Source organism: Erpetoichthys calabaricus, chromosome 3 (genome assembly GCF_900747795.2).
Source record: "Erpetoichthys calabaricus chromosome 3, fErpCal1.3, whole genome shotgun sequence".
Classification (NCBI taxonomy): Eukaryota; Metazoa; Chordata; class Cladistia; order Polypteriformes; family Polypteridae; genus Erpetoichthys; species Erpetoichthys calabaricus.
Window position 1 is genome coordinate 242,952,728 of NC_041396.2, and position 24,236 is coordinate 242,976,963.

General features: G+C 37.2%; 1 protein-coding gene across 15 annotated transcripts in view; it reads right to left on the reverse strand.

Annotated features, from left to right (window-relative positions):
* Positions 1–24,236, reverse strand: part of ptprk (protein tyrosine phosphatase receptor type K) — a 615,224-nt gene that overhangs the window by 183,528 nt on the left and 407,460 nt on the right. For all 15 annotated transcript variants that reach the window (XM_028797925.2, XM_051924122.1, XM_028797923.2 and 12 more), the window contains exon 8: positions 5,565–5,867. In XM_028797925.2, coding sequence (XP_028653758.1) covers positions 5,565–5,867 — 303 coding nt within the window. The remainder of the gene's footprint in view (positions 1–5,564; positions 5,868–24,236) is intronic.

The following is a 24,236-nucleotide window of genomic DNA, read 5'->3' on the forward strand; positions in this document are numbered from 1 at the left end:
CTTGAAAACTGTATGCTCAGTTTTTAATGATCTATTTAGATTGTGTAAAGTATAAAATTCAAAAATGGCGTCAGCAAGCTAATGACAGAATCATTTTTCTTTAATTCAAATAAATTGAAACTATAACACTGAAAGCTTTTAAGTCAAAGTGGTACTAAACATAATTTCACAAAGTAATGAACTATACACTTAAAGGAAGATGTTAACAGAATTATCATATAAAAATCAATTAAAACTCAACACAGCAAAAGATTATATTCAATACACTGTTAAATTATTTCAAATGCACTAAAGAAAAAAATCACTGACAATATTCACAATTGATTTAACTAACATCATTATTCAAATTATGACAGAAATATTTTTATACTTATGTAATACAATAATATGACCTGTGAGAAATCATAAGTGAAAGATTACATTTCTACAAAACTGAAAGGAATTCTCATAGTAAACGTTTAATTGACTTTAAAGTAAAAAAAAAGCTGGATTCATGCATTTTATACCACATATCTTCTCAATATTTCACACAAAGAAATGTCCAATGGCTTGAGTAAATAAATTTGGGGGAAAAAAATGAACAAATTAAAAATCAACTATCTTCTTCTTTCAGCTGCTCCCGTTAGGGGTTGCCACAGTGATCATCTGTCAACTATAAACCCACAAAAAAAATTCCACTTTCTGCTTGAAAACTAGCCCCACAGTTTAAACTGCAATTCTACATCTTGCATATTCACAGTCAAATATACTCCATGGAATTGTTTTATAAGAACAACATGATAAAAGGTGGTCAAGGAACAGTGCAGCTGTAACTATTCTCATGCAGAAGCCAGCATTATTCAAATGGTGCATCAAAAAAGAATAAGTGAAAAAATATATAAAAAAATCAATTTAGCAAAAGGCTGTCTTTTTTTTTTTTTTTTTTTTTTAACAGCAGACATTGCAGATACACCACACTTACTGCAAAACCAGTAATTGTATGTGTGGAGTGACCACATTTTCCCTGTGTCCACACTGGTATTTCTTCTATATAGACATGCCTGTTAGGTTCACTGAGTAGGAGTGTTTGTGCATGAGCAGGACCTGTGGTAATCTGGTCCATGTTTTATACCCACTTTGTGCCAAGTTCTACAGAGAAACGCTTAGGCCACACAATCCTCAAACTGGATTACATGTTTGATATATATGTCACAATTCAGCACAGATCCTCAGTCGTACTCCAGGAGTAGCTATGCTGCTACTGGTGCTAATATTAACACATTTCTTGTAAGAATACCATTCATTATACATCTATACCTATTTTTAAACAGCAATATAAGCAACCACTGCCACTCAGTAGCAAAATGTTTAAAGCAGAACTAAATTACTAGAGAGATTTACAATTTTATTATCATCAAAAGGCCTAATTAAACACCAGTCTATGGAACGACCAACTTTGTGTAATGTCTTTCACAATGAGTACTTCTCTTACTGCAATATAAATTAGTAAGGAGTGGTCTGGTTCTTTCATTCTCTTACTGGTAAGGCACCGTTTGATAATATTGTTGGAAGAAAAGGGTCTGGGTATAGGTTAATGTAAAATTATTTTAAGATATTTAATGTAAGGTTCAAGCAGACCACTGCATGATTATGAAGACAGTGCAGAGATCTATGGTGTTTAGAGTATATACACAGTGAAAATGTGTAAAGCGTGCTTTCTTGTTTTCTTTGTTTTTAAAAGCAGGTATATACACTGACAGGATGAGAGCTGACTGTGTATATATATTACACACACACACACATACATACATACAGACACACAATATACTGTACATATAGTTTGCCTACATAACATACAGCATTTGCATCAAATAAACTTAAGCAAGCTTCTGTGCAGGAGGGGTCAGTCTTTTGCACTATAAAAGTATCTGTTCCAAATATCCTATTTTGCACTATAAAGGTATCTGTTCCAAATGTCCTATCAGTCTGTTGTAATTTGTTGTAGCAAATGCAATCTTTTACGCTCCAGGATTTGGGTGCAACAGCAATATAGTGAGGCCAGCAAACTCAACAAACTGAAGAAGCTGGTTTCGTCAAAGTAGTAACCTTGAACTCTCTGGTAGCAGTAGTTAAGAAATATACAGGTAAAATTCCATTACATTGAACTGCCAGGGACCTAAAAAATATTTTGTTGTAATGAAAATTTTGTAGTAATGAGATTCTGTATTTGTTGCTATAGTGGTTTCTTTAACTTGCGTCCAAGTGTTTGCAATCATTTCAATAGCTTCTTTCGCATTAATTTTAATCTCCTCCTGTCTACAAGTTATGCTGACGAGAATTTTTCTCAGAATTTCCTTGCGATAATACACTTTCAGGGTGTGAATGATGCCCAAATCCAATGGCTGAAGCACTGCTGTGCAATTGGGAGGGAGGAATTCAATGCGAACATTATCTAATTGCGGAAGCATGATGTGGGCAGCACAGTTATCAATCAGAAGCTGAATCATCCTTTTCTTCTTTTTCATATTGTGAGGTTTCTGAACTCTTTTTGGATCCCCCCCACCCTCCACCCAATGGGAACAATACGCTTTAGTGTGTCCCAAAGCACGATTGCCGTGTCTGTGGAAGATTGTTTGTCTGTTGCCGGGGCAGGACAACAGCAGGCTCACAGTGCTTCAGTGAAGTGCTAGAGAAGTGAATCCTAAAAGATCATGGTCGCACTGTAAGTCCCTGTCTTGCACCCCAAAACACGAGGCTAAGTCTCAGTACTTTAGCTTGAAACAGGAACAGCAGGATTATTTATTGTAGCGTGATCTGCCACTCTCCTATACACAGACACAGCAGTCAGGCAGGGTCGTGGCCAGGTTAGTGGCCAAGTAATCCTGTTCCCTGCATTTACAATGTTCCTTGTATCACCCATCAAGATCTTTTCTGTTTACCTTGGTGAAGAGCCACAGAAGAGCTGTTGCCCCGGCAACAGATAAACAGTCTTCCACAGACGTGGTGATCACACTTCAGGATGCTCTTCTCAGTGTTGTCCAGTTAGGGGAGGTCCCAAGAGAGTTTAGAAACCTCACCTTTTCTTGAATGAGTGCTGCATTAATAGGAATGTTTTTTGAATGAGCATCACTTAATCACATAAAAACACCTTTTTTGACGTCTTCAAATGCAACGGTTCGCATATGTTTGCAACCCGAGATTGTTGTTCTTTTTTTGCTCGGTCTTTCAAGAAAGTTGACAGTGTTGCTGGCGAAATTCAGAATTGACTGGCAACGTCTTTTTTTCTTTTTGCTGGAATTGAGAGCCACAAACATTTTACGTTTTTTTTTTCTCTAATATGAACTGTTATAGTTTTTTCGTGTCTGCTGTTTCTATATGAGGATGACAATGAGTTAAATTCCAATGGATGTTTTTCAAATGTTGACGAGCAATAAGCAAAAGGTATCACTGAAAACCACAGAAAACAATACACAGCAAAAAACAGTACAAGGAAAGTTCGAAGAAAGAAAAATAAATTTACAATGTTTCTGTTTGGGGATCGTTGTGCACAACTGAGCTGCGACCACAGAACTAACTGCTCTGTGGATGATTCATTCAGGCATTTCAAGGTCTTTTGGGCACTTTGTTGTAATGAAAGTATCTGCTGAATATATTTCATAGTAACGAGATTTCTATAGACTCATCTACTATGGGGAAGCTGTCAGGACCATAAAAAAATACTTCGTTGTAATGAAAATTTCGTTGTAAAGATATTCGTTGTAACAGAATTTTACATGTATATTTGAGCAACTGGTCATCATGGAAAATTACAATCCCTAAATGTATACCATCTGGTTAAAAAGTAGAGCAACTAATCTAAAATTAGTCCCCTTACTACTGGGGTGGCACTACACTTTTTCCCTCTGAAGGTTGTATATTTCCTACTTTATATTCAACTACACTACTTGATCTGCAATGTTTTGTGTTATGTGACTGCTATTGCAACTTTCTTTAGAATTAAATCTTCTATCTACAGTTCTTTGCTATTTGGTAAACACTTTAATATTTAAATCAAGCAAACATTGGAATGAAAAAAATTGAGTGTAAACTTACTGTATCAAAACTGCATTAAAACATTTCAAATTTTTCAATCAAAAAAAGAGAATGTTAACGAAAACTTCACATTGCTTGGCTGAATCTGAAATGGTGATGTGACAGATGTATAAAAACATTGGATACTCCTAACAAAGATTTGTATTTTTAAAAGTATACAAGATATTCGCAGCAGTATTTCCTATATCACAAATAAGCAAATATAAAGTACTGTGGATGTAACTTAAATGATACTGGAGAATCAAAACTGTAGACTGCAATACAACTTTGGGCATGTTTAACATAGATTTGTTGCTCAAGACTTTTTTGGTTTTTATTTTCTGTACTCCTGTTTTTCTCGTCCATGGATACTACATCAGTTACACAAATCATCAACAAAATGTCCTGAAAGAAAGCATTACTTAAGTTTCCCCACTGACAGAGAATGAAAACAAAAAATGCAGAGCAACTATGCTTCAGGCAGGTTATCTACATTAGTGAAGATATGTCTGAATTGATAATAATAAGTAAAAAAATAAGTTAAAATAAGTACTGAATTAAACTCACGGAAGCAACAGAACACAACCAAATACTGTCTTGTTTGAGTCTCTCTCAGTAAGGAGCCTGACAAAAACTGATTCTCCAATGTTCATACGTCTTTCTTATTTGGTGAAACCAGAAGGAACTAGAACAGTGAATTGTGCTGTCTGGTACAGTCTATAAAGCTCTTTTGTTTTTGGTGCTATGAACACATGATTTTTTTCATTTAATGAACAACTGAAGTAATGAGAAAAAACACAAATACAAAAATACATATCACATCAAGCTTAAATTTCCAGGTCCACTTTTAAACCATTTTAGTAATGGTAAGAATTCACATAAAATTCACCCATTTGGCTATACACTGGATACTGTTATGTGATATACCTGTAGGTTGATGGACATGGTAATGACTGTTTTTGATGGGACATGCAACAATGATGGTGTTACAGACATTTCCTACCACCACTACTAAACACTACAGAGAGTTCAAAACTGTGAAATCTGGGAAGGAATATACTTGAATTCTGCTATTTAGTTAGGGATGAGGGAGGTCTTCAAACTAGTCCTGAAACTGATGTGATAAAGACATTAAAGTGTTTCATTACAAGAGTTGTGATAGTTGTCCTGTCTGAAATAACAAATAATATACTAACAGTTCCAACAGATTTTAGCAGATAATCTGACAAAAAATAAAATTTCTGGCAGATCTACAGAAAAAAAGTTGCACACCAGTTGAAGGAGGGAACAACAAGATAATGTAAAGATTTTAATCTAAAGAACCAAATATGGATCAGAGGTCCATGAATATTAGGCAAGTTTGCCTTTTAAATTAAAAGATGAATTAAAACTAAAGCTTGATATTTTCTTAAACTGCATGTGTATGTGTGTATGCCTTTCCCAAGAGTGAAATCTGAGGTAAAGAACCAGGATATCTGAATAAGAAAGCAATCAAATTAAAACATAGTACATACCATCTTCATCTGTCTGAATAACCACCTCATCACTCTCTTTTCTTCCTTCAGGGTTTGTAAGGATCATTTTAAGGCTCACATTTGTATAAGGGGGTAGATTCCCAACAACATGACGGGGAGCTTTAGGGTCCATATCCAGACAATCAGCCTTGCTCTCATTATTGTTGTGAAAGTAGTGGTAGCAAATGGTAACATTGAATGTATGGCAGCGGGTAATGTTGTAGCCCAAAGACTCCCAGTCCACTGCAATGAATCTGGCCTGTGTCTCTGCAATCTTCAAACTTTTAGGAGTTCTCATTGGTTCTAGACAGAAGGGGAAAAATATATAAAGTTTAAGAAAACAAAAAGCAAATTATCAAGTCAGACATCCATTGCCTATACAGTGCAGATATCAACTAAAACACTAATAATTAAAAAGAACAGCAGACAACAAAGTAAATTTATTGTACTGGTTTCATTTCCTTGTATAAAGATCTCTTAAATGTAATTATTCTAAAGATTCATCTAGTGAAATATACATATTTCTCCACAAAAATAGACTTTCTACAATTTTCGGCAAAAAAAGTCTCTCTCCTTTCTGTTTCAACTATCGCTGAACCTAAAAATCACTCAAGAAATGTTAATACCAGATGGGATAACATTGTGCTGTGAAAAACCTATTGTAACATTCTATACTACATTGTTCACGTGAAAACTAATTTTGCTCAAATGGAAGAATCTTACTCCACCTTCCAAAACTCAGAGGGAAAGTGATGCTATGCATTATCTCAAAAGGGTAGGAGACACACACAACTAATTCTCTTTCCAAAATTCTGTTCAAAATATTTTCAGAATTTGACAAGAATTCAGTAGTTGAATTCTAAAGCAAGCACATGTTTGTTATTGCATTTTGTTATTAAAAACCAAAAAAACAATAATAAGAACAGCTTAGGAACAAGCATGGAAAATGCTACACTAAACAATATATGTGTAATGCACCTCAGCATATAGCAGACAGTGACAACAAGGGCGATACTATGCACCTTCATCAGCGGACAAGACTCTTGTGTAAAGATTTCTTCTGAATTTAAATGACAAAATGAAGGTTTCAAAGTAAGCAACAAAAAAATATGCTAAAAATAAAAAATAAGATGTGAAATAAATACACTGCAGCAACAGACACTGGATCAAATCAGCTGCATTCACTGAAGACAATCAAAACTGTCAATGAAAATAGCATGCTTACGAAAGTAATTTGCTGATAAACATTCCATCTAAAATTACTAAAGCTAAATGAATAGATTGTAAGGACTGACACTTTGCCATTTTGTATCAGATATATTCAGTTAAGATCTAAGAATTTTATTCATCCATATTTCTTATTAGTTAGTAACTGTTTATTTAAAATTCCCTAACAATACCTATATTATTACAAGTGTGAAGGACTTCAGCATAATCAAGCTGATTTTATGAGAATTAAACAAGATTTTGATCAAGCACATGATTAAACTAAAGATCCATACAAACATAAAATGTCACATCAGGCTCTACTTCAAATCAATGCAAAAAATCTGTTTATAGTTCAGACAGCTTTGTTCTTGTGCTCAATACTGGCAACAATCACTCCAACGTAAGGCAGTTAATGTACAAAAAAAATGCTGTCAAAATGGCTTTCATTAAAATGTGATTACCATTCAACCTTAAAATACTGGAGGAGAGAAACGAGAGAGCACCTTAGGAAAATAGCTCATTTTATCATTGAAGTTGCTTGATCCTGCACAGGTTACTGGGGTCCAGTACCTATCTATCCTGGGAGCACTGGGCACAAAGCACATACCAACTATGGACATTCAATCACACTGCATCTTCACAGTTTTTCACATATGACCAAATAATTTCCAATTAACCTAGTAAACACGTTCTTGAGAAAAAAAAAATGGAGTATCCAGAGAATAACTCACATAAACACAGGGGAACATGGAAACAATGAGTGCATCTACATGTGCTTTAATAACCCAGTTATTCATGGTTTCTAAAGTGTCATGTAAACTATTAGAAACCAGGTTATCAGTCTTTGAGAGACCAGGTTAACAAACAAATTTCTCTATAAGTAACCCAGTTATTTGGCCATGTAAACCCTTAGCCGGGGTACAGTTAAAGAGTTTTGTAGTCCGCACATGAGTTAGTTAGCTTTGCACACACTTTCAGCAGTCACGAGTAGAAGTGTCCACAAAATAAAGTTCATGAAGCAAATGCTCCAGATATCACATTCTCTCTTCTGGTTTAAAAAACCTGTTCCAATACTTCAGAAATTACTAATTTCACATTAATGAGCTGAATGTACATTGCTGAACAGCACAAGATGGGTAACATGTTAAAAGTAATTTAAGTTACATAGTCCAGTTACCTTTTAAAGTAACAAGTAACTTAACACAATACTTATTTTATTGAAGTGAAAATACCTGTGTTATTATCCCAGCTGCTTTGGGTGTAAGGCAAGAAGTACACGTACAGGTGTGCTAGTCCTTTGCAGGACTCAGTCACATAGCCAAGCAGTAAAGAATGTGCCGAGTGAAATCCATTAACAGAAACACATTATTAAAGTGTCAGTCTAGTTTTACTCCAGCTATTTGCTGTAGATACATACGTTGAAACAGTATGATCAGATGATGCAGTGGACAATGCTCATACCAAGAATAATCTGAGGCTCAGGCCGAGAAGGTAAAAAGGGGTTGGATGTAATTTACTTCACCTTATAAGGAGGACTAGACATTTATAAAACATAAGAAATTATCACAAGTTTCATGCACGCACTCTCAGTGGCTGATGAGAACTATATTTTTTTTGTGCAGTTTAATGACACTGGTGCGCTTGCCAATGAAAAACTAATAGAAGCGTACTTATGCATGTGAAATTTATGAAAACAGGTTTTTGCCTTAACTGGGTTATTCACCTTATACTGGTTTTATGTGTGCACATGTAAACACTCAGTGTCTGGACATGGGCTCTGCAGCTTCAGGGCAGCAGCATTAAACTTTACTGCTGACATTTTCGAAGATTCCAAAATAGTAGGTGAATGTGTAGAGTTTATAGCATGAGTCTCTGCTCTAAAACAGAAACACACTTACATAGTTAGTGTTACGTTCATTACCAGATGTACAGAGACAAAAGTGGGACGGGTGTCAAGTAATGAGAATGTCTGCTATGTCAAGACTTTGATCCATAACCTTCCAACACTGTAAAAAGAGACCATCCAGAGAACAAAACAGTATCTAACCAAACTAAATGCTGTGACAAATGCCATTATTTAAAAAAGAAACAGTTAACACAACAAGTAGTTTAAAAATCCAATATTGAATGAGTAAAAAACATCTGTACAAAAATTAAAACAATGTCAGCAGACTATGTCAATATTCAGAAAGGTGAAACTGACTGAGAATTTTGACTATCTTCAGTAAACCAAAAGAACAGATGTATTAAGATTGATCATGAAGATATTGTAGCTGCCATTTGTTCATGTATAAACCTCAAAAGAATTCCAAGGATGCTAGAAAATAAGACTAACACAACAAAAGTAATTTAACTAAAAGGTTAAACGGTGAAAATATTAATTTAGTCTTATGAATTTGTTAGATATAAACTATGATCACAAACCAGAGGTAAGATTTTATCTTTTAGAACCCATAATTGAACCATTAAATTCTAAATTTAATAATAAAAGAAATTATCAACGAGGCATCTAATGAAAACATGGTCTTAAGGAAAACAATGCTGCAAGGAAAGTAAATGCTCTAATAATAAGCATAGGAACTATGAAGAAACAAATGATGTAATATTGTTCAGAGCCAGGAGTGGTGACAAAATACCAATGAATCTTAAAGCATATACCAATCTTTAAAGTCAAGTATTGCACTTGAACTATTAACACGAGCTATATGCCAAGCCAAACAAGTGACTGACTGCTACATTTACAAAGCAAAGCCAGGGCTGTGAAAGCCAACCTTTCTTCTTTTTTTAAAATTACCTTCAAATTATAAACTATGAATGCTTAAATGGCAAATTAGAACCTGAACCTAGAGCCACAGAAGTTGTGGCAATTATAGCTGTAATGCAACATGGCTTACATACACTTAAATGATATTCCCTACATTATATACAGTACTAGGGGGCTTCGCCCAACCCCCCGTGCCTGCTTTGCTTCCGCAGTTTCAGATGCGCGTTGTTGGCGCCTATGTTCATTGTATTTGTTCATGCTGGAGCATTTTTGTAGCTCCGTTAGTTGAGCTGTTTGGTTCTGGAGCCGAGACAGTTTTGCTTCCGCGGTTTCAGACGCGCGTAGTAGGCACCCACGTTTATTTTCTTTATCCATGCGGGCTCGTGTTTGTAGCTCCGTTAGTCGAGCTGGATCGTTTTGGAGCCGTGACTGTGACTCCATTAGTTATCCGTTGTTCACCGTTAGTAGTATGGATAATTGCACTTACTGTTATACTGTTAATACTGAGCGTTTTCTGTGGTTGTACTGTCAATGATGCATCACTGTAATGTGATTTACATATCAGTCGAGCTTGTTCGTTTTGAACCCGTGCCTGCTCTGCATCCGCAGTTTCAGACACACGTTGTGGGCGCCTGCGTCCATTGATCTTATCCAGGTGGGCTCGTGTTTGTATTGTTGAGCCGTATTGTGTTTGAATTTGGTGTAAAGCGTTCAGCGGTTTGTACAATCCCAAGCAGCACATTATTCCTAACTTCACTCCGCAGTAGTGCCACTCACAATATGGCGGTGACGCCTATGCCCTGTCTTTGTGGACCTGTGGGGCCTCCGTAGAATCTCCCGTTTGAATCTGGGCTGCAGCGCAGAATTCTTTTTTTTGTGTGGATGTGTCGTTAGTCGTTAGCTATGGGTTGCGTTGTTGCTTCATTTTGCATTCACGTCAGTTGAGCTCTCTCGTTTTTGGGTCGTGACTCCTTCGTTCGCGGTGGATACGACTTTGCGTGCGGTTTATGAGATGCGTGCTGTACGCGCCTGCGCAGTATGTCTCACGGTCCCATCGCCGTGTACCTGCGTCCATTCCATCCGGTTTTCGCCGTGTGCCTGCATCCTATGCCATCCGGTTTACCATTCTCGGTTAGTAATATGGATGATTTTAGAGAATCAACAGATGTAAACATCTCATACAATAGACTATAATACACCATGAAAGGACTTGGCAAAGAGTCCAGTAGATCAACATGGATAACATAGGTTTGATGATATACAGTAATTCACTGCATAATGAAAATATGAAAAATCAATTCAAAAGGATTCTAAAATATGAAAAAGCAATTCAAAGGGATTTTTAAAAATAAAAAAGTTCATCAGTGTGGGATTCATGTCAGGAAAAATAAACTGGATCTTAACCTATCCCTGGAACATAGAGAAACCTTACTCTCCAAAAATACATAGAGAAAAAGGGACTATGTTTTAATAAAACTTTTAATAAAAACAAAACTGTTTTATATGGCTCCTTACATGTTTTTATTTCACTGGTTCCCGAACGATCTTTACATTTTTTGTTGCTGGCTGATTTAACTGCTCATTGACTACAATATACAAATAACAAACTAGAGCACAATTCAAAAAGGAGTGGAGTAGTAGTTTTTGTAAGTAATGCCTGATTAAGACCCCAAACTGCCCTTGGATGATTTAATGAACAAAGCTCCTGAACAGAGAGTTGATCTAACAATTCATTTAAGTGTGTAGACACCTGGTCGTTTCATGCTAGGTGGTTGTTCCCATAGTTGAATTCAACACAATCACACTCTACCATTTTTTCAAGCTTCCCCCTTGTTGAGTTTGACAGTCTGATGCAGTGAGTTTTGATAGACCACTGGGGGTATTAGATATGGTTGTACTAAAGTCCTGATGTGAGATCCACCCGTGAACATTATAAAACTTATTGGCTGGCCTACAGTTGACTACTGCATGTTAGCCTCTTTTTGTTCAAATTTCTGTTTCTAAACCTAAAAGAAAAGTTGATGAAGAATGCAGACTATTTCAAGAAAGGTAGATAACCAATTATTTTTTCATCAAGCTTAACGACACAGCTACCTGTCTGATCTGCAAGAAAAAAGTAGCATTTAAGGAATATAACCTCAAGCAGCCTTACTCTACTAAACATGCAGAGTGGTATGCTATTGTATGGGGTGGGAAGAGGAGGAACGAATTGCTTAACTTCAGAAAGGTATGTCTATGCATCAGAATCTTTACCTACAAGCAAAAAAAGAATGTGAGGCAGCGGTTGAGGCTAGTTATGTGGTGGGAAAATTAATAGTAAAAATAGAGAAACCTTTTACAGAGGGACAGTTTCTGAAACCTGGCATGTTACAGGTTGCTAATATCGTCTACTCAGAGAAGGTGGCATTGTTCAGAAACGCAAGTTTGAGTGCAAATGCTCATAAATGAGTTATCAGCTGACATTTACAATCAGCTGCGTGTCAAAGCGACAAGTTTCAGTGCCTATTCATTAGTACTCGATGACAGCACCGATACAAAGGACAATGCTCAGCTTGGTATATTTGACAGGGGTTTCAATGACAAATCTGAAGTGAATGAACAGTTGTTAGACTTACATTAGATGCACTGGAGGTCTACAGCTGAAGATATATTTCAAGAACTATGTAATGTTCAAATTGAATGTGGTGGTCTGTTGTGGAATAAACTGGTAGGAATAACCATAGACCGTGCTCTATCAATGACGGGGAGAAAAAATGGTCTAGAAGTGCAAATTCAGAGAAAACTGGAAGAAGGGGTAAATCCCTCTATTGACATAATTCATTAGCAGGCACTCTGCAGTAAATGCCTATATTTTGATAGTGCTACCTCTGAAGTAGTGAAATGCATTATAATGTCAGATCCAAAGGCTTACTGTCAGCTTTGTGCCGTTTTGGAAGAAACTGATGAAGAATGTGCTGATGTCCTGTACTTTCTAAAGGTGCACTGGCAGAGGCAGCACTCTTAAGAGAGTCTTCGAGTTGTGACAGACAATTAGGGAGTTCATGAAGGAGGGAAGCTTAATGATTCATAATAGGTAATGGACCTAGCATTTTTTTTTGGACATTACATAATAACTGAACATACTCAATATGAAATTGCAGGGTCCAAACCTACTTGTTATTATGGTTTATGACAGTGAAAAGGCATTCTCCATAAAACAGAGATAATGGAAAACATAGCTCACCGAGAAACATAAGCCACTACCCAGCATTCATGTCTATTATGGTAGAGGCTACTGTTTTCAGTGTTGAAGTATATGTTGCTGCTATTGAGAACTTACAGCAGGAATTTGATCAACTACTTGCTGACTTAAAAAATGTCAATGTTAATTTATAGATATTTACAGTCTCCTTCTACTTTGATGTGGACAGTGCTCCAGACACACTTACGATGGAGCTTACAGTCTTGCAGTGCAGCACTGACCTCAAAGCAAAATCTAGAGATGTACAAGGAAAACCAGACATTATTGTACCATTTCTGAGAGTGTTACTCCCATCCTTCCCAGAGCTGTCCAAACTGTTCAAGTGGGTCACGTATTAACCTGGCAGCAAATACCGCTGCAAGAAGCTTTTCTCAACTATAAACATCAACAAATCAAAATAGACATCCACAGTCTGGTGGCCATGTCCATGTCATTCCCAGGGTGTTCAATGCCAGCTCCCTCAAAGCAAATATTATTTATCTCACTCAGAAGTAGTTCTGATTGGCCTCTGATAGCATGAAATAAACAAAAACTGACCAGGTTATCAGGATGTCCTGTATATATTTAAAATTCCAAGTTGAAAAATATTGGGACACTTTTTTTGCTCTGCAATTTCTCAAGTGGGAAAGACCACATCACCAGTGGACCCCCAGGTGATCAGAGTTTGAGAACCCTAGAATAAGCTTTAAAACATTATGAGTAAGACTCTACACAGGTTTATCATTAATTAATGCAGAAAATACATGAGGATTAAAAGATACAAAATTGAAGTCTAATTAGACAGCAATGAGTGTAAAGCATGTAGCCTCAGATTACCCAATTAGAAAGGAAATATATTTAAAGAGAAAACATAGCAACCACTCCTTGGCTTTAAAAAGATGTATATTCAGATTAGTAATACAGAACTGTGATTTTTGAGAGCATGCTTTTTCAATACACACATGATAGAACATAAAATACACAACAGATCACAAAAGAGCAAGGGCATTTCAATACTATCATCAAAGTCTGTTTATTCTCAGTGGTTATACCTTGGGTGCTGTAAGGAAATGCTAGCCTAGTTTTGTCAGCCTTAAAAGATTAAAGGATATATAGTTACTTTTTTTTTTGCACAAGAAGCTCTCCTATGTATCCTCAACAACCAGCTGCACATTATTTATTTATTTATTTTTAACAACAGGGCCTTCATTCTATACTGTAATGAAACATGAAAGCACTTCGGCTGAGATAGTTTAAAGAACTGCTCGACAAAAAGATAGACATGTTACAGTCAGGAGGTTACCCTTTAATGTTTATAAATTTTGTACAAAATAAATGATGACATGAACATATCAAGAGGGGATAAGCCGAAAAGACTGGCATGCACTGTTGGGCACAAATTAGAAAGGTTAGCAGGTTAAATTACAATGGGGGGGGGGGGGGGGGGGAGACAATATAATCCAGAACATCATGCAACTGTACCAGCAATGGTGTTTCATCTTTATTGCCTATTAAAATGGGTATAGAAGATCCACTCCTAAAATTAAAAGTGGACTACCAAATGCAATACTGAATTTTAAAAGTTCTCTCTTACATATACATAGCCAGACAGTGATGTAAAAGTAACCTGTTCATAGCAGCTTCCTTGATTGAAAAAAACAGGTCTTAAATAGATAAATGGATAGCTAGAAATTATTTATACATTCATTTTTTCCAAAATGGTGCCATTTTAAGCAAGTTCAGTCCTTTCTGTAGGCAATGAAGGCCAGAAACGCCTTTCAGTAAGATAACCAGTTCTTATTGCAAGACACTCCGCTTAAAATGTATTGAGATTTATTTATATAAACATTCAACATCCATTAACAAATAAGATATTAAGCCACAACAAAATACATCACTCACCTCCACCTCTGTTAATAAAAACCAAAAAAGAAAAAAAATCTTCACAGCTTTTGGGTAATCAAAAACCCTCTGAACTGAAGCTGGACAAAGCAACACTCAAACAATCAGGGGTTCAATGGCCTAAATAAAGCCAAGCTTTAAGATTATGACAGTAAAATAAACCTTTGTCATTGAGCTGCAAATCATTCAATACAGCTAATTCTGTTATAATTCCAGTTAAACAAGCAAATATTTTTGGTGTGGTAAAGTGATTAGATGTGAAGTAATCCATCTTTGCCTGATATGTGGAACAACAGATGGTGCCATTAAACAGCAAATCAAACATCCTACTTTTGATTCATGTTTAGAAGACCAGGATTAGTTCTTTAATTGCAACAGGAGTCACTTTTGTTGGCAGAAAGATTATTAATTCTGCCCACTAACACTATTAATGTCACTCAAGCACAGCAGCTCATCTTATTTGAGTATCTCTTGTTGTGCTGTTCTAATTTTGTTACCCTAACAATCTTGTCATCAAGCCAGAGGCAACATTATAAAACAAAAAGGAAAAAAAACAACATAATTCAAGTGCCATTAATAAGTCATGTGGGAAAATATTTAAGATGTAAAATAAACATATTGAATGAACCACGTATTACGTAAAGTAGGCATTAAGTTATAAAGCATACTGCCAAATTTCAATAGAAAATGTAGCTAAAAACAATCCAATAAGTAATTGTATAACTCCTTTGAAGTTCTTTAAATTACTTGTAACAATCTGTAGATGCGATTTAAGATTGCAAAGTGATATAAAACTTGAAAAAAACAATGAAAGGAAAGAAAATGACAGCCCATAAGCAATTCAAGCTATGCAAGGTAATTCTCGCAAAAAGAGACTAACTTAATGAACTGTTTTTAGTCTGTGATGGTCAAGACTATTTTTCTTTTTGTATGAAGCTGAAATGATCTTTTGAAAATTATGTAGATATGCATATACACGTTAAAAGACAAAAAGGAAGGATGGGACTATAGTCCAGAAGAACCTTAATAGAATACAGGTTACATCCTGCTTGTATGTGTTGGACTGTTACATAATGCAAATGGAACTGTGCACAGGAGACAAAAGAACAGCAATGGTAGAAGGGAGGTGAACAATTCGATGACTAAAACAGCAGTGCTGTTGGTTTCCACAGCACAACAGAGGAAGGAAATCTATGTTATTTTATAACTGTTTTAAGTATTTTGTCATTTGAAGGTACAATGTCTCTTCTGTAGCTCTAGTAGTCTCTTTAGCTTGCTATAAAGAATATCTGCTTTAAAAGTAGAATCCCTGAAGCCTACAAAAAACTTGTAATCCCGGCCCACCTTCAATTTCTTCTCAATTCTCGGTCAGTATCTTTTGTGTTGCAAATGTGTCAATCAACACAGCCTGTTATCCCATCCCCCCACCACCGCCGCTCAAGTCGCAAAGAAGATTCTCAGTGCTCAAGTGGTTTCTGGGAGTGAGCTGCCTAGAATTATAGAGGGTAAATAATATATTATTTGGAATACATACATTTCATGTGTGTTCCGTGTCTACAACAATCTGTGTAAACGCATCACTACAGTATAACAAACGTTTTTTATGCATACATTTCATGCGTGTTCCATGTCTACAACGATCTATGTAAACATATCGCTAAAACAAACGTTTTCATGTTTTAGTAATAATTGACAAAATATAGACTTGAAGTGTATAATGTGTGAAAACTGAAGTTCAAATATCAAAAACAGGTGCTGGTCATAAAATTAGAATATCATGACAAAGTTGATTTATTTCAGTAATTCCATTCAAAAAGTGAAACTTGTATATTAGATTCATTCATTACACACAGACTGATGTATTTCAAATGTTTATTTCTTCTAATGTTGATGATTATAACTGACACTAATGAAAGTCCCAAATTCAGTATCTCGGAAAATTAGAATATTGTGAAAAGGTTCAATATTGAAGACACCTGGTGCCACACTCTAATCAGCTAATTAACTCAAAACACCTGCAAAAGCCTTTAAATGGTCTCTCAGTCTAGTTCTGTAGGCTACACAATCATGGGGAAGACTGCTGACTTGACAGTTGTCCAAAAGACGACCATTGACACCTTGCACAAGAAGGGCAAGACACAAAAGGTCATTGCTAAAGAGGCTGGCTGCTCACAGAGCTGTGTCCAAGCACATTAATAGAGAGGCAAAGGGAAGGACAAGATGTGGTAGAAAAAAGTGTACAAGCAATAAGGATAACCGCACCCTGGAGAGGATTGTGACACAAAATCCATTAAAAAATGTGGGGGAGATTCACAAAGAGTGGACTGCAGCTGGAGTCAGTGCTTCAAGAACCACCACGCACAGACGTATGCAAGACATGGGTTTCAGCTGTCGCATTCCTTGTGTCAAGCCACTCTTGAACAAGACACAGCGTCAGAAGCGTCTTGTCTGGGCTAAAGACAAAAAGGACTGGACTGCTGCTGAGTGGTCCAAAGTTATGTTCTCTGATGAAAGTAAATTTTGCATTTCCTTTGGAAATCAAGGTACCAGAGTCCGGAGGAAGAGAGGAGAGGCACAGAATCCACGTTATGTGAGGTCCAGTGTAAAGTTTCCACAGTCAGTGATGGTTTGGGGTGCCATGTCATCTGCTGGTGTTGGTCCATTGTGTTTTCTGAGGTCCAAGGTCAATGCAGCTGTCTACCAGGACGTTTTAGAGCACTTCATGCTTCCTGCTGCTGACGAACTTTATGGAGACGCAGATTTCACTTTCCAACAGGACCTGGCACCTGCACACAGTGCCAAAGCTACCAGTACCTGGTTTAAGGATCATGGTATCCCTGTTCTTGATTGGCCAGCAAACTCGCCTGACCTTAACCCCATTGAAAATCTATGGGGTATTGTGAAGAGGAAGATGCAATACGCCAGACCCAACAATTCAGAAGAGCTGAAGGCCATTATCAGAGCAACATGGGCTCTCATAACACCTAAGCAGTGCCGCAGACTGATCGACTCCATGCCATGCCGCATTGCTGCAGTAATCCAGGCTAAAGGAGCCCCAACTAAATATTGAGTGCTGTTCATGCTCATACCTTTCAGTTGGCCAACATTTCTAAAAATCCTTTTTTTGCATTGGTCTTAATTGATATTCTAATTTTCCGAGATACTGAATTTGGGACTTTCATTAGTTGTCAGTTATAATCCTCAACATTAAAAGAAATAAACATTTGAAATACATCAGTCTGTGTGTAATGAATGAATCTAATATACAAGTTTCACTTTTTGAATGGAATTACTGAAATAAATCAACTTTGTCATGATATTCTAATTTTATGACCAGCACCTGTATGGTATAACAAAACAAGTGCGCTGTTACAGACTCAAATTAAATGTGTATGTTTTTATTATATAATAGTAATAAAAATAGCAGCTCACTACTCAAAATAGTAACTGGGGGACTATTGGTGCATCACCCAAGCAGTCATGTCAGCAACATACCCTAAACGAAATTCTTTTCCTTTGGTTACATTCTTGAATAAAAGCACACTTGTTTTGTTATACGTGTAGCCAGGTTTCCATCCAAGGAGTTTTTGCGAAAAAATATTTAGCGCTTCAAATTTTATTTCCGATATAGCTGATGGAAATGCTAATTATCGATAAAATGTTGTACATGTCGACATAATATTTTTCCGTTTAACTTTAGCGCATAAATTCCATATCGATACTTCAGATGTCGCAAAAACTACATTGGAAACACTTTTTGTCGGAAAAAAAGGGCTTTAACGCAAATAAATGTGTCACATATCATGTGCAATCAAAACGAGAATGGCAGAGCGGTTCGCATGGTCTGATGAAGAGAGTTTTTTTTTTTTTGATTAAACGTTGTTATTTTGTATTAATTCAAATTTCAGTTTTAATTAAAAACCTTAAGGGAAGCAGGTTACAGTACTAATTCAGTTGTTATCGCACTGAGAAGGGATGTTGAAAGGTAGGCTCACCTTTACAGATCCGATGCTGCAAACACAGCTGCATCATGGGCACTTCCAGGAGTGCCAACACAAATGTCTCGTATCATGCACCGGTCATCAACAAGGGCCTGTAGAACAATAGATGGCCACCCTTTGCGATTAATGTAATCGCGGTAGCCTTCCGTCGGGGGAAGAATAGGCACATGCGTGCCATCCAGCGCACTGTAAATCTGTGGCACAAGATGCACCAAGGAATTGCGGTATGCAATTTCATTGGCCTCTGCTACAGTCGGAAATCTGATATAACGCCGCATTAATTTTTCTTTAATAGCGGTGCACACAGCATATACACATCGATGGACGGTAGTTTTACTAACCCCGAAAGTTTCTCCAACTACTCTATACTCGGCGCAGGTTGCCAGCTTGTAAAGAGCGATGACAATCCGCTTTTGGGTTGGAACCGGTGGTCGGTGGCAACCTGTGATGGGCGCAACATCAGGACTGATGAATTCACACAACATCTCAAACGTCGGCCGTGTCATTCTAAAATATTGCAGCCAGAGATTTTCTGTGAAGTGTCTCTCCACCACCTCCTCCCAGAAGGTCTTATTCCGTCGTCTCTCCCATACCCGTGGGTTTCGTTGCACTGGGGTACTTTCTTCGAGCTCTAGGGCTATCAGACAAGCAACTGCTTCATTCTGCTGTCGTCTTCGGATATTATGTACAATTCCAATTATTTGTGAAACTGAAATAACAGTAAGCTGGGCAAATTTAAAAAAACTGTCTGAATAATCTCTCCATTTCTTTGTTTCTTTGTTTAGTGGAGGGGGTGAAACGTGGAAAACAAAAGGTAGATAATTTGTGACATACACAAAATTATGTATGGAAACGGCTCAAGGGCAGATTTTTTTCGCGATACAACAAAACTTATGCGACAGTTCGTTTGGGGGGGGGGGGGGGGGGGGGGGTGGATGACATCATCACGCACACCATTTTATCGATAAAAAGCCAGTTGGATGGAAACAGGCTGGAGACAGCAAATTTTGCACATTTTTTTTTACGTATATTCTGTTTGTCGATAACAAAACGTTGCAAAAAACTGGATGGAAACTTAGCTATGGTTTGTTTGATAGTTGGACTTCAGGCTTCACATATTATACACTTCATGTCTACATTTTGTCCATTATTACTAAAACATGAAAAATGTTCTGTTTTAGCAATGTGTTTACATAGATCGTTGTAGACACGGAACACAAATGAAATGTATGTATTCCAAATGACAATATATTATTAACCCTCTAAAATTCTAGGCACCTCACTCCCAGATAAACCACTTAAGCGGCAGCTGTGTGTTGGGATAGAACAGCAGGCTGCTTGTGCTGATTGACACATTTACAACACAAAAGACGCTGACGGAGAATGTGTGAAGGAATTTAAGGTGTTCTAGTGTTAAGCCATCTGAAAGCACATCCACCAAAAAAAGTGATTCTTCCACATTTAGGAAAAGCGTAACCTTCAACAGCTCTACACTTTTATGATATGAATTCAACCTAAAAAGCATTTCAATGCAACAATTTCAGATATTAACACATAATCATGAAGACTTCATTCCAAAAATAGTTTCATCCATCCATCCATTTCCCAACCCGCTGAACATAAACACAGGGTCACAGGGGTTTGCTGGAGCCAATCCCAGCCAACACAGGGCACAAGGCAGGAACCAATCCCAGGCAGGGTGCCAACCCACCACAGGACACACACAAGCACACCCACACACCAAGCACACACTAGGGCCAATTTAGAATCGCCAATCCACCTAACCTGCATGTCTTTGGACTGTGGGAGGAAACCGGAGCGCCCGGAGGAAACCCACGCAGACACGGGGAGAACATGTAGTTTCAAGTTAGTCTAAATAATAATTATTAGATGCAAGACCTTTTAAATACTCAAGTCTTTTACATACTATTTTTTCAAAGCATTATGCTCATAAATGAGTCTGGCAAGACTGCTCCTTGATGATGGAAGCATCTAGAGTAGAACTAACAGGTTTTACCATTGAAACACAAATATTACAATAATTATGACTGTAACTAATGTAGTAATGTAGTAATTAAAAGTATAACTTAAAAAAGGATTTTCATTTCTGAATGCTGACTAAAGCCATCTGCTAGTATCTCATTTACATTAGGGCATTCTCCATTGTTTTGAAAATGTCAATTAGGAGTAATCTGGCCTTTTAAACAGGAATAAAATGACAAGAATCAAAAGTGGTCAGAGAACACATTCAGGATTAATGTTGCAATGCACTTATTCTGTAAGACAACAACTTGTACTACTGTCTTCCAAAGTCAATTTGACTGCTGCAGTTAAAAACCCGCACTAACACTTCAAGGACTCCCATTAATCATACAGTAGGAAATGAACAAACCAAGTGTCAGGGCCTACATTTTAAAGATGATTAAATGGGTTTTATATAGGGCTTTCATTACTAAGCTGGGGGGGCGGGGGGGGAGGGGGGCTAATCACACTCATGTCATAGCTAGTCTAAGAAATCTACACCACTTGCTGCTACATTTCAGAACATCAACTACTTTAATAACTTTTTCACAATAGTAAACTATAATCTGTTAGTGAAACTGCATTCCTAAATGTTTAGAATGTAGGTAAAAATATTCACCTACTAGTTATGTTAATATAATAAAAAAAATAACCTAATATCAACACATTGTGCAAATTAAATTGAATACAATGCATCGGTTTCATCATTCCTGAGATTTGTGTTAAGGCTGATTTACACTTATGTGACAAGCCTATGGCGTAACTACACCTCCTCAAAAATTTGACTACACATCTTGTCAACATGAACCATATGCACACCCCTTCAACTCTGACTGGCCAGTTCAGCAAAGGTGTATTTCCTGAAACACTTTTCCGTTAATCTTCCGGTTTGGAAGTTGGCAAATGTATGAAAAAGTATAGAACAAATACATCTGCCTATGGAAGGAAATGTGTAGCAAGAGAAAGCAGTGGCCCTGAAGGGCAAAAACTGCCTGCATTCTAATGGATAATTCACTTTTCTTGCATGCTATAGACTGCCAACTACTGTTCAGGCATGTGCCTGTGGCACAGCCCGACACAAAAGTGTAAATGTTTTCGACAGAGCAGACACCTCCCAAAGCTATGCTGTAGGCTTGACGCAGGAGTATAAATCAGTCTTTATGTGAGAAAAACAAAAGGGGCATTTCACCTTTGTGTAATCATCCCAGGTCTAGGCCTATGCTACTGAGTGTTGTAATTTCACCTCTAGTGACGTAATTCAACATAGAGTATACATTCTTTTTTCAAAGTGATTTCTAGATCTATACAATTTAATAACTTGAGGTAATGTAAAAGGAAAACTCTTATTCAATTTAAAATTGGTTCAGTTATCCAGCACAGTATAAACTGAAATAAAATAAGATGGCTTGGTTGTTATCAGTAACTGCCCCATCACTCTGCTATTACTCCATGTAAAGAGATAGTATGGCTTAACAGGAGTGGAAGTAATTGCCAAAAAACAGGAAAAGAACACAAGAGAAGAGCAACAATTCATTGCAATTGACAAGCTTTATCTTACACCATACTGTACAACTAAATAAACAAACAGCCACTGCAGCTCTAAAAAGGAGTAGCGTAATGTCCTATATTCCGTATTTTAACACTGAATGATAGGGCATCTCTTACACAAAGAAACTGATCTTTCCACAATTTTGCAACCTTAAAGGTTCAACCATTCAAACTGATTTTATTTATACTTGCAACTTTTAGAAGACCAATAATTTGTGATAGTAATCAGCACTTGGGGTTATACACATTCAAACGTCATTGAGTAAACAGGCGAAAGACATTTAAAGCTATATGTTTAGAGGTTTTTCAGTGATGCTTAGATTATTACTATTTAGCATACAAGAATGAATGTGAAAGCATCCAAAGCAATGGAGAATATAAAAATGCAAGCACAAAGGATTAGAACTACTAACCAACTGTACCTTCAACTACACCAAGACTAAATTCCACGTCAAACTCTTTGTTAGTGCCACAGCAGCTAACCTGTATGAGAGAAACTGAGCAGTTCCAAAATATTTAATGAAAAGGTGCATTTCCGAAAGACACCTAAAAACAAGTAAATTGGGTATAACTCGAATAGATAGAGAGATCACACCACAACTTTGGAGTAAGAACAGAGAAGCATTGTTCAGTCTGTTATAATGTAGTAATTCAATAGCAGGAATTAAATAGCTCAAGGATGAGGTACTACTCTACTATATATAGGTAGAATCCCGCTGTAATGAAATTCATGGGACAATAAAAATATTTCGGAAATTTCATTACAATGAATATGAGGAAAAAACGTATACTATTGTGACCAGGGGTTGCTGGCAATTCACCATCTCTAATGGCAGCAGTGCAAGGATAGCTCTTTAGCTACTCTTCTGCGTCTGATAAACAGCAAAGTAATAGGTTCTACTCTGCAGGATCAGGTTTATAGCGTAACATGCTTGTCACAGGATGTTTAGAACATTTAACACCGGTATTTGGCCTGTACTTCCTCACACTTTCCTGGAGCCTCATGCACGTTTCTGCTCAGTTTTGCAAATAGTATAGAAATATAGAGTATAGAAACCTCATCAAGGACTTTGTTAAATGGTGCAACTTAAACCACCTACAACTGAACACCAGCAAAACCAAGGAACTGGTGGTGGATTTTAGGAGACCCAGGCCCCTCATGGACCCCGTGATCATCAGAGGTGACTGTGTGCAGAGGGTGCAGACCTATAAATACCTGGGAGTGCAGCTGGACGATAAATTGGACTGGACTGCCAATACTGATTCTCTGTGCAAGAAAGGACAGAGCCGCCTGTACTTCCTTAGAAGACTGGCATCCTTCAACATCTGCAGTAAGATGCTGCAGATGTTCTATCAGATGGTTGTGGCGAGTGCCCTCTTCTACGCAGTGGTGTGTTGGGGAGGCAGCATTAAGAAGAAGGATGCCTCACGCCTGGACAAACTGGTGAGGAAGGCAGGCTCTATTGTTGGCATAGAGCTGGATGGTTTGACATCCGTAGCACAGCAACGGGCACTCAGCAGGCTCCTATCAATTATGGAGAATCCACTACATCCATTAAACAGTGTCATCTCCAGACAGAGGAGCAGTTTCAGCGACAGACTGCTGTCACTGTCCTGCTCCACTGACAGACTGAGAAGATCATTCCTCCCTCAAACTATGCGACTCTTCAATTACACCAGAGGGGGTAAACGTTGAACATTATTCAGGTTATTGTCTGTTTTTTACCTGCATTTTTTATTACTCTTTAATTTTATTTTTTTGCTGCTGGAGTATGTGAATTTCCCCCTGGGATTAATAAAGTATCTATCTATCTATCTATCTAAATCGGCGGCACCCAGCAACAAAGCAGTGCTACTGCTTCTGTGTGGTGTCCCCTTTCTTTTTTACATTCGCATCCAAGACCATGGATTTACCAAATACACTCAAATTAATTGCATATCATTTACAAATATAATTCTCTTGATTGTAATAATTCTGTAACAATATAATAGTGCAAGGAGTGGCC